The following is a 24,571-nucleotide window of genomic DNA, read 5'->3' on the forward strand; positions in this document are numbered from 1 at the left end:
TTACATTATGGGCAAAAAGTTATTACGTTATTGGTTGAGAAATGTTATTACATTATTGGAAAGTTATTACATTATTGACTTTTATTACATCAAGAATGAAAAATCTATTATGTTATTGGCAGTTATTATATTAACGGTAGTTATTACATTATTGGCTGCTACAATTACATAAAGAGACAGAAGCAATTGAGACAGCTTAATAGATAGAAGAACTGTGGTGAATTCTCCAAGAAGCTTGGAACATCCTATCTGCCAGCAACCAAGAAAAACTGTGTCCAGGTGTCTCTAGGAGAATTGGTGCTGTTTTAAAGGCAAAGGTGATCACACCAAATATTGATTTAGCTTTTTCATCTTTACTGGACTTTGTATGACATTAAGTGATAAATGAAAACTAATTATGTCATTATTTTTGAAGACATCCTCACTATGCAACATTTTTCACAAGTGCCGAAAACATTTGCACTGTACTGTGTGTGTGTGTGTGTGTGTGTGTGTGTGTATATATATATATAATATACACACACACACACACACACTGTATGTACAGTATACTGTATATATAGATTAATAGATACAGTATATTGTTTACACTGAAAATAAAGAAAGATAGATATGGCATTTGCAAACATGATTCTTTCTACTTATTGTCTTTCATTGTATTGTTTTTTAAGGATAAAGATTATTGATAACTGTAGAAAACAAAAGCTCTAAAGTTGTATATCTTCTAACGGCGCTGGATATAGGTTTCATGGACCGCTCTGGAGGGTACAGTGTATGTCCCAATATGTATGTTGTCTTAGTCATAGAGAAGTTGAACAAGTGGTCCATATGTCAGGGGCAAGGGGCTGCTAGGTGACCGCTGGTTTGGATTGAGCCATCTGAAGAAAGAGAGAGAGAGAGAGAGAGAGAGTTAGAATTGAGAGTGCGACACAGGCAAAAACAATCTAATCAGGATTTTCTTGATATTGCATCTGGCATTTGTTATGGCTTACAAAAGTTCAGATGATGGGATTATTAGTCTTGAGTTTGTCTTGGTCACTGTTTATTAAATAGTTCACCCAAACCTTTTGTTTTGCTTTGCGTTTTTGTTTTGCTTTGCTTTGTGTTTTGCTTTGCATTTTGCTTTGCTTTGTGTTTTGCTTTACGTTTTGTTTTGCTTTGCATTTTTGTTTGCTTTGCTTTGTGTTTTGCTTTACATTTTGTTTGCTTTGCATTTTGTTTTGTGTTTTGTTTAACTTTGCTTTGAGTTTTTGTTTTGCGTTTTTGTTTTGCTTTGTTTTGCTTTGCTTTGTTTTTGTTTATTTTTTTCTCATTTATAGAGCTTGACAGTGTCCATCCACATTCACTTTCAATGTTTTAGAAAAGAGTAGCCTGGCATTTCTGATAAATTCCTATTTTTTGTATTCCACAGAAGACAGAAAAGACAAAGTCATACAGGTTTGGAATGGCATATGGATGTACTGTTCCACTGTGTAATTTCTGTCATTAGTGGCACCAAATTTAATTGCAATCTGTTATTTTGATATACGAACAATGGCTCAAACAATGGTGTGTGTTGAGGGTGGGCCCCAAATCTGCTTTTCAAAGACAGATGGGGGAGTTTTTGAAACATTCTCAGCTTAAGTCATTAAGCGTCGAAATTACACCTTCACATTAAACCTTGTTAACATTCTAACCCTAAAGGGTACATTTGAGCCTTATTAACTTGTCTTTTACTTTTTTGGCTGTTACCAAGGGCACTTCAACACAAAGCATCACAACCCTGTCACGTTGTCATACATTGCATGCGTGTATTTTTGCCCATCTGACCAGTGCTGGCAGGAAGTCCGGACATGTATTTAAATCCTTTTGATTTCAGTCCGTATCTACCATACCAGCCAAGACTTGTATTTGAAATCAAAGAACAAGACAAAGCCAGTGGAACAATTTTGTTCATTAAATCCTTGATAGACCAAATATGATCAGGGCACATCCCAAATTGGTCATGAAGTAGAGACGATTCGATTCGAGACACTGCTAATGGATGTATTATGGGACATAATGAGGTAATTCAGAAAGAAAAGCAACAGGAAATTTCTACAAATAGGGTTCAAACTAAGGCCTGAAACTCTTAACAAATGATTATTCATGGAAAGTGCCAACAGTTTTTGTCGAAGCAGACAGAATTTCTCCAAAGCTACTGTATGTTAAGGCAAAAACAATTATCTAAATACCTCTGTTAACTTTGCACATCTCTGGAATCAAAATCCTTTATTTGGCATAACAATTTTCACTCGCTGTTCAGTTCTGAGCAGCTTCGGCTCACCCTACCCGCAGTTTACGTCCCTGTGAAAAGCTGCAAGAACGTGTGTCACCTCCTCACAAGCTCAGTAGTGACTCATGGATGCATGCAATTGTGTATGTGCTAAAAATGGGCTTTTATTTTACCCCTTAGTACTTAAAAATTATAAATCTGGACCCTGTGCGGTGTTATTAGACTGTGGGGACGGTTATGGTGGTACAGAATGAGTGTTTTTATAATAAATGGAGGTGCCAGCATTCTGTGACGATTTCACCGATTCCACACTACAGGTGGTCGAAGTTCCCGATCTGTGAGTACTGGTTTAGTGCAGCCATTACGAAAGCAGCCAATTGGAGCCCTTGAGAAGAGGAATTGCTCCCTAGTCAGAGTATTTGCTTAGAGAGAGAAGGGTTTTTAAAGTAACTGAAGTGCATGGGGAAAATCACAGAAGTTGTGCACCATTCAGTGGCCTGAAAGATATATAGACACTTAAGGCACACTTAAAATTTCTGTATGTCATTGAATTAGATGAAATAAATAAATAAAGTATACATTTTAATTGAGGATTGCTCAAGCACACTTATCGAGCAATCCTTATTTTGCAAAAACAAGCTTATTAGATTTGAAATGATAAATCAAAATTTAGTTAAACACAAAGTATTTGGACTCTTTCCGGTTATCAAACGTTAATGTGCTAAACTACGTATGTGGTTTACTATGACACCTGTGTGAACTTGAGGAACTGACTTTTAACTGAATTAAAAATCACCTTGACACCAGTTGGTTAATAATCATTGCAGAAATGATGCTCAGAAAGTGACTTTGGTTCTGAGAAAAAGCTCTATTTAAGGCCATACTATATTGTGTATGTAGCCGCAGCTAAAGGCGTTGCAGGCACTCCAGTGTGATTAACCTTGACATCCTCTCACTGATTCTTCAGATAAATGACAAAACATGTCTTAAATACAAAATTCATCTTTATGGTTAGGGATGGTGTTATTAAAATAAATGAATTCATTAAGACTTTAATCAAATGAAAATATAACAATTCATTTTCAGCATAATATTGTATTATTTTTATCAAATTAAGTGCTTATATACAGAACCTCACAGCAGAATCCAAAATACAACATTAGAGTTACATTTTGTCAAATAAAGTGCTACATAACAGAACATCACAGATGTTAGATAATGCTTAGGTATAATACAATTACTACTGATTTATTAGTAGTAGTAATAGTAGTAGTAGTAATACAGTAAATATTACATAACTTTACAGTAGTGATATATTTCTGTCATACTTTTTTCTTATAAATGTCACTTTAATTTTGACGGAGCTTTTATTTTGAAATGTTTCTGTGTTGTTTTGACCAAGGACCTCTGACGTTTGACGGCAGCTTCCCACTCTAGAAAAGCCGGTCGCTACGTGAGTCAAGTGATTATTAAACTGCAAAGGCTGCTATTTAATTAAACAAGTATGTGCTCTGTATGTGCCTCGCGCTACAACATGAATGTGTACTCTATCTGCTACAAACAGAGAGCGGAATGCTCAAGACAGTGTTTTCCCTACATGAGCCTTGGAGGGGCTTTAAAAGTTATGAGCAGCCGGCATCAGCACAACACTGTCTCCACACATTCACAAGCGCTCACATCTGAATTACATGCAAACTATATATTTATCTCACTAAATCACAGCAATCTCACTAGGATTTTAACGTTACTTTTAATCATAACGTGATTTTAATTTGTGGGCTGAATGTTTACGTAATGGCATTCGTACATCAGATGGTAACGGTTTTTGGTATCGTCGTATTTTTACGAGTACCAGTACAAGAGCTCGGTATCAGACCTGATACAGTATAGTATCGGGACATCCCTATTTATGTTAAAAATACTGGAAAATCTTAAATCTAAAGGAATTGTGTATACTCAGGCCATTTATTTTTTTAATAATTTCATTGGAAGTTTTTAAAATGCATGCTCTATACTTGAAAGCACATGTAACTTAACCTGTCCTCAGCAAGAGGTCACAATGTTAAACTGCCAAATAAAGTGTTTGCAAATGCAAAAAAATCATAAATATAAATATCAAATGAAAGGTAGCGATCTGTAAGATGTCACAGAAGTCACAAAGTAAACTTAAAATTATATTTTTGCATTAAAAACAACTGTCTATCAAAGTTGTGTCCTCACTTTGCATCAATCCTGAATAAATCGGATAATGTCATGGTCAGCTATAACTCTGAGGACCTCTTTCATGCCTCCAGCTCATGGTGGATGCAACAGTAGGACACATGGTCTGGTAAGGTTTGTATTTATTTGTATTTTAAACAATGTTTCAGTCTCTGCGGTCACAGCTTCAACATGTCAGCTGCGTCATTCCCATTATGATAAGTTCTGTTAGAATTGTGGGATGCATTTTGGCATTTTAGTTTAGTTTATAGAGGCAGCTTTGACGGAGGGAAAAAAATATATAAAAAATGGCTCCAGAGTACAACACATGGTTAAGATGGAAAAAATATTCAGTTTCAGTTTTGAATTTTCAGAATAGTGTAAAAACAGAAAAGAAATGTATAGAATGTATTTTTATCACTTAACTTCTTTATTGAACACTAGTATTAGATAATTAAAGACTTGAAACTTTTGTTGGATGGATCAAATTAAAATAGCATGCTTTTTAGTGTATCTGACGGAGCTGACACAAATGACATTAAGATGTAAGCTATGAAGTGAATAAATTTCAATTTTCAGAAAAAAAGCATTTTTATAAAAACCTGTTCCCTTACACGGTTCATTAGCTGAGATCTTTGTCTACAAATATATACTTTTCAAATGAATTTACTATTAAAAAATATAACTCAGATTTTAAACTTGTTTTGTCCCTTATCTCAAGAATCAGTGAACTATATAGCCTTGACCTGATTTATCGACACACAACCACATTGAGTCAACACTCAGATGTTTGCTTTGTTCAATGTAGTCTTTATAAAACCCATAGAGCCGGTGTTGTGAAGACATCATTCTGTGGGGCTTAATAAGGCATGTACTCCAGCTGTTATTATTCAGGATGGACAGATGGATCTGGTTTCCTCGGTATACCTTGTTTTATCATTCATAGCAAACATTGCAGAATAGAGATGAAAGGTAGAATTATTTCAAACTGGCTGTGGCTGTGTGCTCTTTTTGACCATGCTTAGTAAGAGTTGTCCTTGCTCGAGAGGTAATATCATACTTTTTTTATCATGTAATTCAATGGTGCTTTTTTGTGCCTTAAGGCTAGGGTCTGAAGTTGTTTCTCCTGCGTGGTTTCAATGAGGGCTCTTGGATAACTTGGGAGAAAGTGTTGAGAACAGAGAAAATAAAAGCTCGTTTCTTGCCTTTTCCCTGTGAAATTGCAAGTTGTGAACCGTGACATGCTCAGACACATCATTCAAAAGTGTTTCCCTATTAATCAGTTGCCAGCACTAGTACTTTTGTCTGCAATGCATCAAGAACGAACTTTTGCAAACATCTGTTGTGCTGTTAAGATTAAACGCTGCCCCTATTTTCTATAAATCTTTTTTTTTTTTTTTTTTAAACAGTGGTCAGGTGTGTATACCTCCAAACATCTAAATGTTTTGTGACTCATGAGATTTATGTTCAATCTGTATGATAACTGTACTAATATGGTAATGGCCCTTGAGCATTGGATGGCTTCATTAAATACCAGCGGAGCGACTAACACTCAGCTCAGAGCGCTCATTAACAATGCCTGCTAATTAACTTAAGCAGACTTCAGGATGTTTAAACATCCTGTTAGGTTTATAGAGTGAAAAGGGATACGGACACACACACACAACTAACAGAGGCAGTCTTTCTGAAAACGATATTCAATTTTACGAATTATATTTTATTACTTTTTCATCATTTTGGTCACAAATAAATGTATTTATTCAATAAATAAGATATTATATTTCATATATTATTTTTGTTTCATATTTATGGTAAAATGGTATAATTTGTACTATTTACAAGTATTTACATTGGGAGTTGCAACGTGAAGCATTTAAATGTTTCCATTGATCATCGTATAAATATTGGGGGTTGTACTTGCTTGTTTTGATTACCTCCCCGATCTTGGGATTTAAGAATTGATATCAAGATCGTTCAAGTGAAGATCAGAAAAACAATATTTTTACCCACCCTTAAATTCCAGTGTCACCACCTTTCCGTCTGCCGCTACTGATAGCTTGTTCAGCAAGCAACCTCGGAGACATGGGCTCTTGTCCCATGGAAACCAGGAAGTGATGGTGTTTACATAAACAATGCTGATTCTGAGGTTCCATTTTCACTCTAAAATTCAATTTTTGCTCCACTGATGGTTAGATTTAGGGTTGGGGTTTGGGTTATGTTTAGGGTGTAGAGTCACTGGAAACTAGAAACTAGAGCTCACTCATGCTCATACACTCAACAACACTTCCAACTTCACCCTCTGGGGGCAGTGATTTGAACTGCGGTAAGCACAGACAGGTGAAGCAAAGCCTTTGACCTACTGTCACCGAATTCAGTGTGATCAGTCTGACACCAACATACGCACATGCGTATCTGGTGTGATTGTAGAGTTCTGGAGTTAAACATTTTATTTATTTTCTCCATATATATATATACAGTTGTGCTCAAAAGTTTGCATACCCTTGGAGAATTGGTAATATATGTACCATTTTTAAAGAAAACATGAGTGAGCAGGCAAAACACATTTCTTTTATTTCTTATGGGATTCATATTCAACTGTAGGTTATAACAGAATTGCACAATCATAAAACGAAACATGGCAACAAAGAAAAAAATTAAATGACCCCTGTTCAAAAGTCTGCATACCCTTAGTTCTTAATACTGTGTATTGCCCCCTTTAGCATCAATGACAGCGTGCAGTCTTTTGTAATAGTTGTCTATGAGGCCCCAGGTCTTTGGTTGTCTTGCATGAACCGCACGTTTGAGATCTCCCCAGAGTGGCTCGATTATATTAAGGTCAGGAGACTGTGATGGCCACTCCAGAACTTTCACCTTTTTCTGCTGTAACCACTGAAGGGTCAACTTGGCCTTGTGCTTAGGGTCATTGTTGTGCTGGAAAGTCCAAGAGCGTCCCATGTGCAGCTTTCATGCAGAAGAATGCAAATTGTCTGCCAGTATTTTATGATAACATGCTGCATTCATCTTGCCATCAATTTTCACAAAGTTCCCTGTGCCTTTAGAGCCACCAACATGATTCACAGTGGGGATGGTGTTCTTTTCACTATAGGCCTTGTTGACCCCTCTCCAAACATAGTGCTTATGGTTGTGACCATAAAGCTCCATTTTGGTCTCATCACTCCAAATTACAGTGTGCCAGAAGCTGTGAGGCATGTCAGGGTGTTGTCGGGCATATTGTAACTGGGCTTTTTTGTGGCATTGGTGCAGTAAAAGCTTATTTCTGGCAACTGGACCATGCAGCTCGTTTTTGTTCAAGTATCGTCGTATTGTGCTCCTTGAAACAACCACACTGTCTTTTTCCAGAGCAGCTTGTATTTCTCCTGAGGTTACCTGTGGGTTTTTCTTTGTATCCTGAACAATTCTTCTGGCAGTTGTGGCTGAAATCTTTCGTGGTCTACCTGACCTTGGCTTGGTATCAAGATATCCCTGAATTTTCCACTTCTTAAGTGATTGAACAGTACTGACTGGCATTTTCATGGCTTTGGATATCTTTTATATCCTTTTCCATCTTTTCCTTTTCCACCAAGTTCCATTACCTTGTTACACAGGTCTTTTGACAGTTCTTTTCTGCTCCCCATGGCTCAGTATCTAGCCTGCTCAGTGCATCCACATGAGAGCTAACAAACTCATTGACTATTTATACACAGACACTAATTGCAATTTTAAAAGCCAAAGGTGTGGGAAATTAACCTTTAATTGCCATTTAAACCTGTGTGTGTCACCTTGTGTGTCTGTAACAAGGCCAAACATTCAAGGGTATGTAAACTTTTGATCAGGGCCATTTGGGTAATTTCTGTAATCATTATGATTTAAAAAGGAGCCAAACAACTATGTGATCACTATCCTTAAATAAAAGACAGTTATTTTTGCATGATCAGTCATATTCTCAAAATCAATGCCAAAATTTCACAATTTTTGCCAGGGTATGCAAACTTTTGAGCACAACTGTACATATATATATATATATATATATGTTGTGATAAAAACCTTTCAAGACAGACCTACTGTGAGTTGCGAGGTTGTGGAGTAATGGTATATGCCTCAAGTCGTAAGTCAATTTGATTTAAAATTTTCAACAAAGTTGTGTTCCATTGTTGAATTCCCTATGACGAACTACCCTACCCATAATCCTCAAGAGAGATCGACCAATCAAATCACTTGCTGGTAGAATGGAGAGTGCAAAAAGAGTTCAGCATTGACCACCCACTACTGTAAAGCATTGATAATAATGTAAAAGAGTTATAGACTTGAATATTTTAAAAAAAACTTAAAAAGTATAGTATTTTATACTTAAAGTCAATGATTTTATCATTATATATATATATATATATATATATTTTTTTATATTGTACCAATGTTTTTGATTCAATTAAGTTAATCACAGAGATTAATGGGATTGTAGTTCATTGGCTCATAAAAAAATAAAATAAAAAAAAACTTAAGTACACAGCTTAAATCAAAGGTTGTAATGTTGTAATTTATCACAGAGCTGATTGGTTCTTGATTTTTTTATTTATTGATTTTTTTTTTTTTAATACCTATGGAGATAATTAATGGGAAAAAATACTTACAGAGCCAAGGTCACCAAAAAAGTTGCAAGTATTAAAGTTATTATACAGTAACCTCACCTAAATTTGGATGCAATATCCCTTAGCAGTAAGGTAATTGTTTTCGGCCTTGTGTAAATCTGATAACGTTTCTCACTGTGTGTGTGTGAATGTGTGTGTGTTTCAATAGTAATGTGCATTTGAGAAGTCTAACACTCAAGGATCTCTCTTACTGCGACCCAGTCCCCAACGGCCAATAATTTCCGCTTTCCTTTCTTTGTGTGGATTGATTACTCGAGTCATCAAACGAATCTAGGCCAATGCCCTAATTCCACCTCATTGATATTTTACAGAATTTTGTGTGAAGAATAAAGATATGCAATACTTTCTTTTAGTATGTTTAGTAAGTTTTATTTGAATGTTTTACTTAAAACATTTTCAGAGCATAAAGAAACTACAAACATGGCTAAGTCACAGTCTGCACAGTGTCTCTTCGCTTTATTTTTAGGGTTGTGATGCTCTGGCTTTGGATTGTTTTGGGGGGTTTTTTTGTTTGTTTTTTTCAAGTGCAGAGAAGGCAGAGAGATGTCATCATGTTTTAATGAGGACTGCCAGACCTTTACTGTAGAGCCATACTTTAGAGAGTCCAACCTCTCTGGGTATGCTAGCTTTCTCTGAGTGACGTAAGAGAATTAAGAAATGTGACTCCAATTAAGGGATGGAAATTTAATGATTATGGTTCAGATTGCCATTCTACTTTACGATTCTGGTTCCTTAATGATTCCATTAGTGATTATTTTTGTTTTAAGGAAGAAATAATTGACAGTGTTTGGAAAACCATTCTTATTTAATTTACTGTGCTTAGCAGTCTGTCTTTTTAAATGAGAAAATCATTTCAAATTTTCACAGAACAGTTAATAGTAAAATCAGAAATAAACTATTGTTCAATAATTCTTGCAAAATTCAAAGAAAGGTATTGTCCGTTCATATTTACTGCATCTTTGCTGTCTTTGTTATCTCTTTTAAAACCCATACCTTGAATTCAGTTTATCTGTGAGGCCTGTCATGTACACCACGTCTACGAAGCGACATATACTGTATACCAGGAAAAGTTGTGTTTACGTAGGCAAGTGCGGGAAACAATGATTGGTGCGCTTGAATGTTGATTGTTGATTTCATGCACAGTTCACCGAAAGCAAGATGGCGACAGCTGCAAAGCCTAAAGCTGCCGTTAGTGCATATTTTGTGCATATTTTATTATGGTTTTCCATCCGCATCGATGAAAGAATGCAGACGTTTCAGAACCGTTAACAAAACTGAACAAGCAGTTGAATAAGAACCAGTTCTTGATTGTGCTTTCATTTAAAGATATTTCTAAGGTGTGTAATATTATGCAAATGGGGGGGGGGGGGAAATGCAACAAAACTTGCACATGTTTTCTTTAGGTTGACTCTCCACCACAAGATTACTACCACCTGCATAAGCCATGTTGTCAAGCAACGACCACATTGAAAGATTAATCTCAGGTGCAGATAATACTAAATCTGTCCAAATAGTGTTTGTAGTGGGGCAATCTTTGTTCTGAATGAGTTATCAGAATGCCTGTAAATATTTCTGATTGATGAGAGCTCTAAATTGGGACTGTTTGCTGGTAATCGAAGGACTGTTGTCGAGCTTTGATGAATACCTTTGAAATGGATGAGCCAAACAGCAGAGACTGAATGATGCTGGATATCAAGCAGGTTGATTTATTTGTTTTTTGTCTCAGGGATGTTGACAGACATTCAGTTAATTTTCAATGGTGGTCAAGCCTTAATTAAAACACATCTTTTAATCTTGTAACTCTTTTCAGGATTTACATGCAGTATATAGCATTTGTGAAATGAGACAAACAAGCATATTTATGTATGATGTTTATACTGCAGAAATAATCTGTTTTATCATTGCTTTTGTCCTGTTTTCCAATAAAAAATATCAAAACATCCTTAAAACAGGAAAACTGTATGTGGAGAGCAAAATTATGTGAGATTATAAGACTTGATTTCAGAAAATGTATCTTGATGTCAATTTTTCTCAGCCCATCTGCATTATATATATATATATATACATAAAATAAAAACAAGTGAGATTTATGCTTAAGGGAAAAAAAAGACCCACCAACATAAAATGGATGAACTTCATTATCTTACACAATTTTGCTATTCAAGTAATCATTTCTTGTTTTAAGATACAGTATTTTATCTTTCAAGCTGATTAATTATTTTACTGGAAACCAAGACAAAATACTAAGAAAATTATTATTGTTATTATTTTTATTTTATTTATTTTTTAAGTGCATGCAGTTCTATTGACTAGAATAGTCTCGCAACAATGCAGGTTTTGCCATGCATTGTGTTTTCGAAGTTTACATCTCAGACACGCTGTTTTACCAAGTTAATAAGCTGAACCTAATTTAATACAATTTTCTCACATTATTACTAATGCAAGTTTGCATTCATTTATTTTTAAAACGCATCCATGTCTACTGAAAGTGTTGGGGAAAGAGTCAAGCTAATCAATTACACGTCCCTCATTTACATGTTCACAGGCTGTTGAGCAAAACTGTTGGCTTTCTCCTGCTGAGCTCTAATGATGGAAATCTTGCAGATAAGGCAGAAAAAGAAAGCCGAGCTAATGTGATTGCATTTTGAGAGACTAAAGCAGTGTGTGTCTGTTTATTTTGCTGGCAGTGCTCAAGGCCTTTCGGCATTGAATTGCATATTGTCTTAAATTATATTTACATTACTAAACTTTCAAAGTCTGTTCAAGCCAGGTCCAAATTGACATAACGACACATGAGTTGACACATTTTGTATTTTTTTTTTTTTTGGATACCTGAATGTTTTGGCATCCAAGTAAAAAAAATAAATAAAAAAAATTAACTAGACTCCAAAAGCAACGAATCACACTGCAGTGTAGGAGTTCATAGAGATGTATAGTTTCATATTAAAATGCCATTTTAAAATGAGTCACTGAATTTTAGACTCTGACTCAAATTGCACTTAAGTTGCAAAAACAAAGTGCAACTTTTGCAAATGTGCAACAAAGTGTAAACACTCCTTTAGGATCATGGGCATGCAATATTTTAATATCACAAATAAATGAAATTATACTTTACATAAAGAAAAGCCTATTTTATGATCATCATAATTTTTTTGCGTTGTGACATTTTCATGACAATTAACCCCCCCCCCCCTCCAAAGTTTCATGCAAAAACCGTAATCCAAAAAAATGTCTTATTACTGTAATTGTGCTTCACAAATGTACTTTACAATTTAAATAATATATATAACATATTTTATATATTATATTATATTATTATAGCTGCTGACAATTGGGGGTGGATGCTTATTTGTCATGAAAATAATGTCACAAATAAAATAAAGTAATATAAGCTTACAGTAATTGTCTTTTATGCAAAAATTATTATTATTATTTTTGGTATGATTTTGGGGTGCAATGTGATATTTTTTCTTTATGGGAGATGCACCCATATACTAGTTTTTGTGGTACTCTGGAACTTATTTCAGACAGGCTGCAAACATAGAGCCTCATATAGCTCTATTATTTCGATAATGATCAAGAGAAAATATTTGGAATCCTTTACTGGTCCTGGCTCAAACAAAAAGCCCATATTGGGCTTCCCACACAGACATGTGAAGCTCAGTATGGTGCATGTGGAAGAAAAACTCAGAGCAGCTTTAGAGCTCAGCAGCTGATCATAGGATTTCCCTTCACTCATTGTGTATTCACCTGTATCGTAAACTGATGCCGTAAACAGATTGCTTATTTTCTGAGGTATGGCTTTATGCATTGCCTTGTAATCTGATCTTGTAAATTAGGCCCTTCTCTAGTGAGCGAGTGTGTCCAGTACAAACTATACATGCACAAAACTAATTATTGTATGAAGTGGCTCTCTTACATGCAAGCCTTGGTTTCAGTTAGGTTTCTTCTGTGCTTTTTGCACTGTCACTGTTTTGACATATTTCTATGTGACAGTATTGATCCCAGATGATAAATAATACACTAATGAGGTGAACCACACAGCTCAGAGGCAAAGGAACTGCACCCACTGCATAGAGTCCCCTAACAGCAGCTATATCCAGCATGAAAAAACAAAAACACAGATGGACCCAGAAAAACACGCATTCAGGGCGGTGAAAATTATGGAATATTTTAAGCTTGTGGATTTTAAGCATATGCATAATATAAGGTATCCCAAACCTAAAAAAGTGGCATAGGGGAGAGTGGGGTAAGTTGTGCCACCTTTTACTTTTCCTGTAGGCAAGGAGAAATGAGAGGTAAAATCAAGATGCCTAATTATATATCATGGTGTGTGGTACAGTGTTATTTTCATTAATAGAAACTGAAACAAAACTGAATCAAAAATAAATAAAAACATAGTAAAATGTAAACTATACTGCAAACTAAATACATTAGCATGTAATATGCATACACAAACGTAATAAATTTCCATAACTCATAAACTAACCTAAATAAAGTAAAAATGATTTTTTTTTTTTTTTTTTTTTTTTGTACACGGTATATTATACAATTTGAAACCTATCTAAACTGCCTTTATTAAACATGAAAATGTGACTAGATACCAATAACAGTAGACTAGAAATTAAATCTCATTAAAAACTGTAATATAGTAAGTTAAGGCACAATCCCATTCGCAAGTCTTATTATGATTATTTGCATTTTCATGAACCAGGCACTTTTTTTTTTTTTTTGCCATACAAATGCTTATCAATGTTGTCATGTGCATCGCTCAATCACAGGCAGCTGTATTTAATGGGCTCTTCCAAAATTTACTGTATGGTCACATGACAAAAATTGTGCACAATTTCCTTGATTGAGGGTGTGACATTTTACCCCACTCTCCCTAATTCCAGGTTAGGTGGAAGCAAGCCTTAGGTAGCTGAATGTGTGTCCATGCAGATGTGGTTAGACTCACAACACAAAAATTGTGATGTGGTGATAATGAAGATAATGAAGATAATGGTGGTTGTGATTGTGATGGTTTAGTGACACTAGTTCAGCTGTGATTTCTTAAGCAGATGGAGGACGATAATTAGTATGCAGTTATTCTGGGTAAGGTGGGCTTCGGCTCAAGGGTAATGCACTATTGTAAAACTCTCCTTTTAATTGCATGTTTTCATTTGTGGGGTCACAGCATATCACCAAATTATCAACATGTTTAAAGACCCCATAAAAAAAAAAAAAAAAAATTGAGTTTTGTGACATTTAGTACATGTTTATTTGCTTTGAAGCCATCTATATTCTAGTGTACTCCTAACGTTATGCATTTAAAATGTACAGGCTTTCTCTTTTGGGGAAAATGGATCAAAATTATTTATGAATCCTGTTGGCTGGTTAAAAAAAAGGGGGGCAAGCCTTCGGAATGTCCCTCCCAATCTTACAGTTTCAAAAGGAAATTTGTCAGCACAGAACAGAAACTTTGCTCATCCAGTGATTTATTGGGGTCTATAATCAGAATCACTTCCTTCACTTGGCTGAGGTACCAGCAATGCAAAGATGAGTGTTCATCTAACATTTAGTCAGTGGTTTGTGCTGAGATTGTTCAGTAATATTTCGGTGTGCCATTGTCTAAAAGCATAACATTTCATGACTAAACATTTAGGATTTTGGAAACATATCTCACCACTTATTTCCGTCATGCTCTGGTTGCCAGCAGCTTTTGACACAGATATCTTGGACACACTGTTTTATATTTACATTTGAATAGAAAAGCAGTTAGCACACACATGGTTTGGCTGTTCACTTTGGCCAAAGAGGCTGAATATCACCAACAAATCAATAAGAAGGCAGACATTTACCTCTGGGGTCGAAGCAGAAGGATTTATTAAAAAAGATAATAAGGAAGGGATTTGTGAAAGGAGAGGGGTGGGTGAAGAGGAAACATGGAATGCTTTGGGAGGGGGAAAGTACTCCAGAATGTAAACAAAATTTTCACAGATTCCATTTCATTCAATGTTTAATCTTATTAAGGATAAAACGTAACCTCTGTGCAGTATCCACATCAGTTTGAATAAGTTCTGAGCACCACCATGTCATTTTTTGTAATACAACTTCCACCATCTGAACAATTCCCCAATGTTTTCTGGATCCATTTGTTCTGACCAATACACTTGCATTTTCCAAATGAGCATGGCCTCTTCAAATTAAGTACTACTTCTAACTACTAACCAAAATGCTAATTAGAAACACAGTGGTACAAAGGACATACATTTAAGTCTAAAAAAAAATCTACATTCTAGAGGTATTGTCTGTAAAAAACTAGAAATTTAGTATGCACTTGTCATTCTCCTTCTTATCAATCATGCTATTTCTTAAGTAATAACAAGGGTTTATGCAGTATTCATTGGGTTATAGGCTCTAGACAAGGCATTCATAGCTATGAATCTATCAAGGTTCAAGCAGTGGTAAAGGGAAAGCATTTTACCCTTGTTATTTCAAGCCAATTCCTTCCTCTACCGTTGTGGCTCAGTTGAGCCTTAAAGCTGAATCTTGGGAGTGCTTTGCTCCATCTTTTTGCCTTTTGTGTTTTTTATATCTTCTCTCTGATTCTGTGTGCTTTTCTTTCCTGCTCTGTTCTGTTCCCTGCCTTGGGCTTGCAACACCCTCTCCCTGATTTGTCCTGAGTAGCTGTGCAGTTGCCGACTGCCTCGTTGAAGGACCCACACTCTTATTCGAGTAGGTCATTGGAATATATGTAGCCGCTATGGCACAATAGTTGTATCTGAGAAGACGGAGGTGACGGAGTCGGCATCGCTCCGTGTTACTGCCAGCTTGGGGTGCTCGAGGGCCAGTGCTGCCCGCGGCCTCCCATTTTGTGCCTCCTTGATGGGTTCCAGAAAGACCACATGCTTGTTGTTACTGACCTTGCGGCCGGGACCCTCCGTGGTGGCAGGTGGCGTGGGCGTCAGGATTGAAGACTGGGCGCTGCATTCGTTTGCAGGGCTTGGTGTTGCTGGTAGGGGCTGCTTGCGGCACCAGCAGCGACAAGGTGTCAAATAGAGGTACATTAGGACCAGAACCAGGCTAACAATGCAGCCCAGCAGGGTTGTAAAGCCAGTGTTAAAAGGCTCCTCCGCCTGATGGTGGATCACCACGGTTACATTCACTTCCCGAGTCTCATTTCGGGACTCTTGATGGTTTAGAGCCATGCACAAGTATACCCCAGAGTCCTCCACTTGTGCTGCCAGGATTTCCAAAGTGCCATTGGCATACAGTCGCAGTGTGTTGTTATTACCAGGAGGGGCAATATATTCCTTACGTGGGGACACCCACAGGTAGGTGAGATGCTTTCCCTTTAATGATGTTTTACAATCCAGCAGCACTGAATCCCCAGAGTCTGCTTTCAGACTTTCTGTCTCCAGTTGTGGTTTTACCGTGCAGTTCTCAAAAAATCGCACATGCTGGAGAAACCGAACTGAAGCACGCCTTTCGCCATAAAGCAAGCAGGTATGCTCCTCTTGGAAGTCTCTCACTGAGGTAAAGCCTCTCTGCTCCCATTGTTTAAACATGCTATACATGGAGCACTCACAAATTAGGGTATTGTTGTGCAGGAACAACCCTTGCTGTATTGATTCATGCAAAGCTCCAATGTCCTCAACAGGAAGGTTGGGCATGCGGTTCGAGCTTAGGTCCAGGGTAATGAGACTGGGATGTTCCTGAATGGAAAAGAAAGGGAAGTCGGTCAGCCTGTTATGGCTCAGGTAGGCTTTCCGTAGGTTACTCAACCCACTCAGGGCTTTGCTTTCTACCCTTACTATATGGTTGTTGTAAAGAAGCAACTCTTTGACTCCTACTAATTCTTGAAAGTAGTGCTGCTCTATAATGTTCAACTGATTGGAGGAAAGGTCCAGATGGCGAATAGTACTTGTATTCCGGAAGGTTCCTGCAACAATTCTGCTCAGCAGATTGTGGGCCAGCCTTAGGGTCTCAAGATTGGGAAGGCCAGCAAAGCTGCCCTCCTCCAGACGTTCAAGAATGTTATGGTTGAAGTCTAAGGTTGCCACCATTACAGGCAACTCCAGTGGAACTTGGTCGAGGCCGAGATTGGTGCAACTCAGTATATCGGATGCAATCAGGCAGCCAGAAGGGAGATTAGCCCTGGCCAGCTGAAGGAGGAAAGAGCTCAGCATTAGGGGTGCAGCCACACCCTGAGCACACAGCATTGTGCCGTCAGGATCCTTCTGTGTGTAAACAGAGCAGCCTGAGTTTCACAGGAATAGAGGTCCACGCACCGTTATATGAAGCTGGTACCTTGATTAGGTATTCCTGTCTTTAAAATTCTAATAGATTGTGAGACAGAGAGAACAAAAAAACATCAGTTATTTAATACAGCACATACCTTGTTTAATAATGCTGTGATCTCTTGGCATTCTTTCAGCCTATGTCATAAGAGTGAATCTATGAGAGAACTATTATTATTTTATCAACTTGTAGTCAATTTAATCCAACACCACATTATACCGTATATTGTAGTGACATTTTTAATTTAGGATTGCATAAAAGTTACAGACCATAAGATAGTTTTTACCTTTACAACGGTTACTTCCCCAAATGTCTCGCCTCATAACTCTTGTTTGGGCGGCTGCAGCTCTCAACCTTTGGCTCATTGATTCAGAATGTTGCCCCAGATTTTATTCCATTCTCAGGAAGAGAGGGATGGTATCATGAGTCAGTCAAGGAAGAGAAGTTTTTTATGCCCCATCCCCAAAGCTGATCCCAACCTTCTGTGAACCATCCTTTTAGCATTCCAAGCTGTCTTGCGGGCGTGACATTTGAGACAGTGCTGAAAAGGTTTTTAGATCATGAATTAGCTTGCTGCTGCATACTGAGGATGTTTTTTTGAGAAAGTCAGCATCCTGTCCACTTCAGTTAGTATAATCTTGCCCTCGTTTGAAAACAGCAGGCGCACAACGTGTCACACGAGCCACTGGACCACAATGTCCATCGCCAAGCAATCAATCTGTTGTTTGTTTTAACCAGAAGATAAGAATACAGAGCAGGTGTATATCACTGTTGCTTCAGAAACAGGAGAAAGTAGTCCTTAAATTTTAAGTATAGATTTTGTACCACGGTTTGCAAACCATGCTTGTTGGGTTAGGGCTACTAACTTCTCTTATCCAGGTACCTCTTAAGCTTCCAGTCTCCACGTGGCATCTGGATAAACTGGCCAAAAGGTGAAAGCACAAACAAAGATAAGTATCTTAAATCTGCCTTTGGAACTCCTCACAGATCCAGCTTGCCTATATTTTTTTTTTCTTCTTAAGCATCCGTTTTGTTTCTCTATTCTTATTTATTTTCCTTCCTCCGATTTGCTTTCTGTTTTACAGGTCTCCGTTCTATCTTCATGTCTCTTTCTCTCTCTCGCAGAGTGAGTGTGTATTACACTCCCTTTCTCTCTCATGTTCTGTCTATCTCTCTCTCTGCGCTCTATAAACAGACAGGCATGGAGTTTTGGAGGAGGGGGGTTCTTCTGAGTACTGATTGGTTGAAGTCGGAGATTATGAAAAGGAAATGTTTGCCAGAGTCTCCCCTGGTGCTGCTGCTTTTTCCCCATTCCTTGTGTTCTTCCAATTATTAATTTCCCTTTGCAGGCACCTCTTTAGCAGGTTGTATTCGCTCTGCTTAGCTTTTAATATGCCATTAACGCATGTTTTGTAATGGTGATCTGAATAAGCCCTTAATTGCCTGGATAAAAGTGTTTTTTTTTTTTTTTTTGACGGTCTGATATGCAAACGTTTGAATCAGCCAGTGGCATAAGTTTGGGGCAGGACTACCTGTTTGTTCTAGCAACGCTAGTCAGGGGTAGTGTTTGAGAAAACTTTTTGGGAGAAGTCATTATTTTTGCAATTCCATTTGTTGACGCAAAAGCTCAGACTTGTATGTATGATGAATGAGAGATTTTTTTATTTAATTTTTTGTAAATTTTAAGAATATTTAGATTCTGATGACAGTGCTGTATTTGTGTACACACTACACTATTACTGATGGCTCAATTTCACAAAACAATTGCGCCACTTTAGCACAAAATAGGCGTATTTATGTCTTATTCACAAACCACGACTGCTACAGTATAATTCTGGTCCATGAGTATTTAAACGAAGTAATTGTCACTTAACCTGGTACTATTACCACCCACACAAAGCAGGCATAAACCAAATTATATTTAAAAGGGATGCTTGTGTATTAAAGGGATTTCCCAGTGGCTGCAGTAATTCATCAAATGATGATCAAATCATGGAGCAGAACAATACATTCTGATGTGCAGTGTAGTCAAACACACTGTTGGCATTTTGAAGAGCTGATTTAGGTGTCTGGATCACAGTTGTGGAGTGACGCTGCACAAACCCTTATACAGGGTTTGACTACTGTCATGGCGCATTATAGTCTGAATCCACTGCTGTGGGCCACTATCAAATGAGTCCAAGCACTCCCACACACACTTCTCTGGGTCCATGTAATACACAACCCATTAATTCATTGTCTTCACAAGTTAAACTGATAGTAGTTTCATGTTTCTACCTGAGGTGAAATCTTTCATTGAGTATTTGGGTGAATCTCATAAAACTTGTCAAGAAGATGTCCAGGGGCTGGATTCACAAATATTTTCTTAAGAAAACAATTAAGAAAGTCCTTAGGATAAATTATAAGAAGTTCATAAGAATGTTCCTAAGTGTAATTCTTGAAAAATTATTGAGAAGTTCTCAAATATTTTCATAAGAACATCTTTTTTTTCTTAAGAATAAAAAGTCATTGACATTGTCTGATCAGCCTGCTAATGGAGTTGCCTTGTCTAATAGCCTACAACAAATTCAGTTCTTCAACACTGGTAAATCGTAACAGTAAGTGTATCTTTAAACGTTATTATTTTTTTTTTTTTAATAGCAAGCACCTCACAATAATTTTTTTGAATATAAAGTGCGTGAGATGTGTTATTTTAACGACATTAACCATCATAGGAGAATTTACTTGCTGCTAACATTTGATAACTTTAAATTTGACATGGAGGAAAAGAAAGGGACAAAAACTTTAGTAGAAAAGAGGTTCTTGTTGAGGAAATTACTGCAAGGAAAAAGTTGTCCTTGGGAAGCTTGATAATAATATCACGTCAGAAATTAAGAGGCGGGTAAATGGAAAAGGGTGGCGTAGGCTGTCTCTGCTGTGCCCAACTCCGACAGGGATGTGGATGGTGGTGAAAAAGAAAGTCTCAGTTTACTAATGTTATAATTATTATGTTTCTATTAACTGTTTTCTCCCCAATTTAGAATGTCCAATTCCCAGTGCACTCTAAGTCCTCGTGGTGGCATAGCGACTCGCCTCAATCCGGGTGGCGGAGGACGAATCTCAATTGCCTTTGAGTGCGTTATCGCGGAGACATAGCGCATGTGGAGGCTTCACGCTATTCTCCGCGGCATCCACGCACATCACACCACGTGCTCCACCGAGAGCGAGAACCACATTATAGTGACCACGAGGAGGTTACCCCACGTGACTCTTCCCTCCCTAGCAACTTAGCCAATTTGGTTTCTTAGGAGACCTGGCTGGAGTCACTCAGCACACCCTGGATTCGAACTCGTGACTCCAGGGATGGTAGTCAGCGTAAATACTCGCTGAGCTACCCAGGCCAATGTTTCTATGAACTCTAAAGATTGCGGAGAGAGAGCGCTATATGCAGCGCATCCATTAGCATGATTGGTCACCACATTAGCAAGCTTCAAAACAGCATTTATTGTTTGAATTTGGTGATAATATTTACATGGTTTAAAAGCTGAAAACAAAAATATAATTAAACACAAAACTGTCAAAAAGTTTTTGGGTCTAAAATAACATTTCTACGTAAACAGCCCACTGCGACTTCAGACTCAACATGAAAAACCCAGTAAATTCATTAAATATCTTAACTTTTAGGATTTAAGACAACGGTGAGGTTATCCTAACATTAAGATGTTATTTATGTCGATTTTTAAGATTTGAGTTTTTTTTCAAGAACATGAATGCTGCTTCAGTTTTCAATAAAGAACTTTCAATAAAGAAATAAGTTTATACAGGAATACAAAATATTATTTTTCTTAAGTTACAAATTAAAAAGAAAATGTTAGTTAAGAAGAATTTTCTTCTTAAGAACATTTCGTGAATCTGGCCTCGGGTCATATTTCACCGCAACATCAAAAGTAAAAAAAATACGAAATTATACAATTTTTCGTAAAGAAAATAAGACCCTTTTTTTGTACCATAGGGATTAAAAAAAACAAAACATTTTTATTGTGACATCAATTCATGACATTCGTCCCATGTTTAGCAAAGACAAAGTCAAAGTTGTTCACTGACAGCAGTTATCTGATATGAAATTGTTCAGGAAAATTGGTTTCCTGGCCCAGATCTTGCTCATTTTTCAAAAACAAAACTCTGGAAGTGAAGGATACAAGCAGGTAGACAGAAAGAGGAACCCTGAGGTTAATAGCTTAGTTTCTCTCATCTATGTTTTCAGACAACCATCAATTTGAGCCAGAAGTTTCTTTGCACCTTTTGATAACTCTGAACCAAGAACTGGTGAAGCGTCAAAAAGCTTATTATGGTGTCCTTTCTGATGTCGTTACCACACTCCTTTCAGCATGACATATCAATCTGCTTGCAGAAAACGGCTTTGAAAGCACTCGTTATTTAAAGTTATTAAAGCTGCTCTGTGTGGGGCCTAGGTAGCTCAGTGAGTAAAGATGCTGACTACCATCCCTGGAGTTGTGAGTTCGAATCCAGGGCGTGCTGAGTGACTCCAGCCAGGTCTCCTAAGCAACCAAATTGGCCCGGTTGCTAGGGAGGGAAGAGTCACATGGGGTAACCTCCTCGTGGTCGCTATAATGTGGTTCTCGCTCTTGGTGGTGCGCGTGGTGAGTCGCGCGTGGATGCCGTGGAGAATAGCGTGAAGCCTCCACACGCACTATGTCTCCGCGGTAACGCGCTCAACAAGCCACGTGATAAGATGCGCGGATTGATGGTCTCAGGCGCGGAGGCAACTGAGATTCGTCCTCTGCCACCAAGATTGAGGCGAGTCACTACGCCACCACGAGGACTTTGAGTGCATTGGGAATTGGGCATTCCAAAACTGGGGAGAAAAAAACTAAAACTGCTCTATGTAAGATTTTTTTGGTTACAATTAACAAAAGTTAATTATTGAGCGAGTACATAAAAAATCCTTTGAACATTTCATGTTCAAATCCTAAAATTTTTGTCATGAGCTATCGGGTGGAATTTGGTGCGAAATCACAGGCATAAATCATTCGAGAGAGAGAGAGAGAGAGAGAGAGAGAGAGAGAGAGAGGAAAAAAAAACACAGACAAGTCGCATCTATGTGTAAGTCTCACTGACAGAGGTTGTATAGGAAAGGCATTAGGATTGCCCTTCAGCCGCTCAGAATCAGATGTTAAGACGCGCTCTGTGAAGATTACCTCAGCATCTAAACCAAGGGCGTAAAGCAGCCAGGAGGGACGTGCACTCTATAAAAAAGGTGATTCAGTCCCCCACACTTTTACAAGCTAAACCTATACTGAGTCCAAATGGTGGATTTGTATACAGTATTCTTTACGCTTTGTTACTTTGGGCTGTTTGAGCAACTATCCAGCCAATCACAGGTGAGTTTCATGAGCTAAAACAACCCTTATGTAACAGGCCATCAGAAGGACAGTCTAATCAACGTGGCTCCATTCATTTCTACAAAGCTGCTTTCAACAATGCTCATTTATCCATGTTTTTTGTTGACATTGAGGTTGATCTAAATTAATAATCAAGAGATGAGGAACACACAAATGAGAGTTATTTATTGGCATATCGCTCTTGATTGGCAGATTACGTGAAATGCACTGCAGAAAAAAACCAAAGGACAGTTCTTCTTTTAAGCACACATTGTAAGTGGAGTTTATATCAGTGCATGAGTCTTCATTAAGTTATGCTTTTTACATTATGCTTGTGAGGTAAATGTTTGGTTGTTTTTGCCAATTTAAGCAGATTACTAGATCTGAGTTAAATATGTAAAGCTATTTTTAATATCAGCTCCTGTTTTTTACCTCTATGTTGGTGTGCAGTTGACAAACTGTAGGAAAAAAGATAAATCTGCTGTGTTCTTAGAACACTTTTGTATTTGACTGAAGTCAATAGATACAGTATGGAGACACGCTTTTTTATGCATGAAAACACTCGGATGTTATTGAAACTCATTATAATTATTATAAGACTATTATTGTTGTCTTTTGATAAAAGTCATGCTGAGCAGCTCACAAACTGTATGGAAATGATAGATTTGCTTTGTTCTTATAATGCTTAAAACCTCTACTAAAGTCTCTCTGTAGGTCTGTAGACATACACATTTTAAAGGATTAAACAACAAATTTGACCGTTGATTCGGTGACTAACTAATTTCACACAAGACATCACCAGGTGGCATCACCAGAAATGGTCACTGAACGAATCGTTAAATGGATCGAATGAATTTTGGTGAACGTAGTCAACACTCAAGCTACTTGGATACATTTAAATCCTACAATGCACAAGCACAGAGTAAAAAATAAAACTGTGCACATGCACAATTGTCATTATTGTAATTGATTAAATAATTTATTCAAGGAGCAGCTTGTTTTCAGTCTTTTATTGTCATGTGTGAAACAGAAGGAAGTGCTCCACAAGATGCTCTTTATTTTTGTAGCTAAATTAGCAAAATTTTGCAATTAATTTGCAATACTTGAATCTTCAAAATACTACAAATACTACAAGTATATAATACTTATATTTTAATATAATACCAACAATCATCCATGCGATTATGGCAGCAGTGCAGTGCATAAAATGAATCAAGAGCTTCAGTTAATGTTCACATTAACCATCACATTAGGGAAAAAATGTGATCTCAGTGATTTGGACTGTGGCATGATTGTTGGTGCCAGATGGGCTGGTTTGAATATTTCTGTAACTGCTGATCTCCTGGGATTTTCACACACAACAGTCTCTAGAATTTACTCCGAATGGTGCCAAAAACAAAAAACATCCAGTGAGCAGCAGTTCTGCAGATGGAAATGCCTTGTTGATGAGAGAGATCAACAGAGAATGGCCAGACTGGTTTGAACTGACAAAGTCTACAGTAACTCAGATAACCGCTCTGTACAATTGTGATGAGAAGAATATAATCTCAGAATGCTATTCTAAGATGCGGGTTGCCGCTGTTTTGGCAGCACGAGGGGGACCTACACAACATTAGGCAGGTGGTTTTAATGTTGTGGCTGATCGGTGTATAATGTTTTGTTAAAATTTGATATTGGATGAAAGTTAATGTCTTTTTTGTGATTAATGTAATTTTATTGCAATTAATGATGGTATTAAATGTAAAATTGTAAAAATCAGAGGGTTGGGGTGGGGTGTCAGAGGGTCCTTGAGACTGGTTTTGAGATAT

The 24,571-nt window shown here is 37.3% G+C and overlaps 2 protein-coding genes across 6 annotated transcripts in view; one reads left to right on the forward strand and one right to left on the reverse strand.

Moving 5' to 3' along the window:
• LOC127438667 (E3 ubiquitin-protein ligase RNF123-like) overlaps positions 1-24,571 on the forward strand; it is a 228,276-nt gene that overhangs the window by 120,388 nt on the left and 83,317 nt on the right. The window lies entirely within an intron of this gene.
• LOC127438706 (amphoterin-induced protein 3-like) lies at positions 740-18,597 on the reverse strand. 2 transcript variants are annotated; one of them, XM_051694509.1, is made up of 3 exons: positions 17,669-18,534; positions 16,005-17,420; positions 740-878 (listed from the first exon to the last, which is right to left on the reverse strand). In XM_051694509.1, exons 2-3 carry the CDS (start codon positions 17,301-17,303, stop codon positions 849-851), a joined length of 1,329 nt encoding a protein of 442 aa, XP_051550469.1. In that variant the 5' UTR covers positions 17,304-17,420; positions 17,669-18,534; the 3' UTR covers positions 740-848. The 2 variants fall into 2 exon arrangements, with proteins under 2 accessions (XP_051550469.1, XP_051550468.1); XM_051694508.1 differs by lacking the exon at positions 740-878 and having other exon boundaries at positions 14,404-17,420; positions 17,669-18,597.

Source organism: Myxocyprinus asiaticus, chromosome 50, assembly GCF_019703515.2.
Source record: "Myxocyprinus asiaticus isolate MX2 ecotype Aquarium Trade chromosome 50, UBuf_Myxa_2, whole genome shotgun sequence".
NCBI lineage: Eukaryota > Metazoa > Chordata > Actinopteri > Cypriniformes > Catostomidae > Myxocyprinus > Myxocyprinus asiaticus.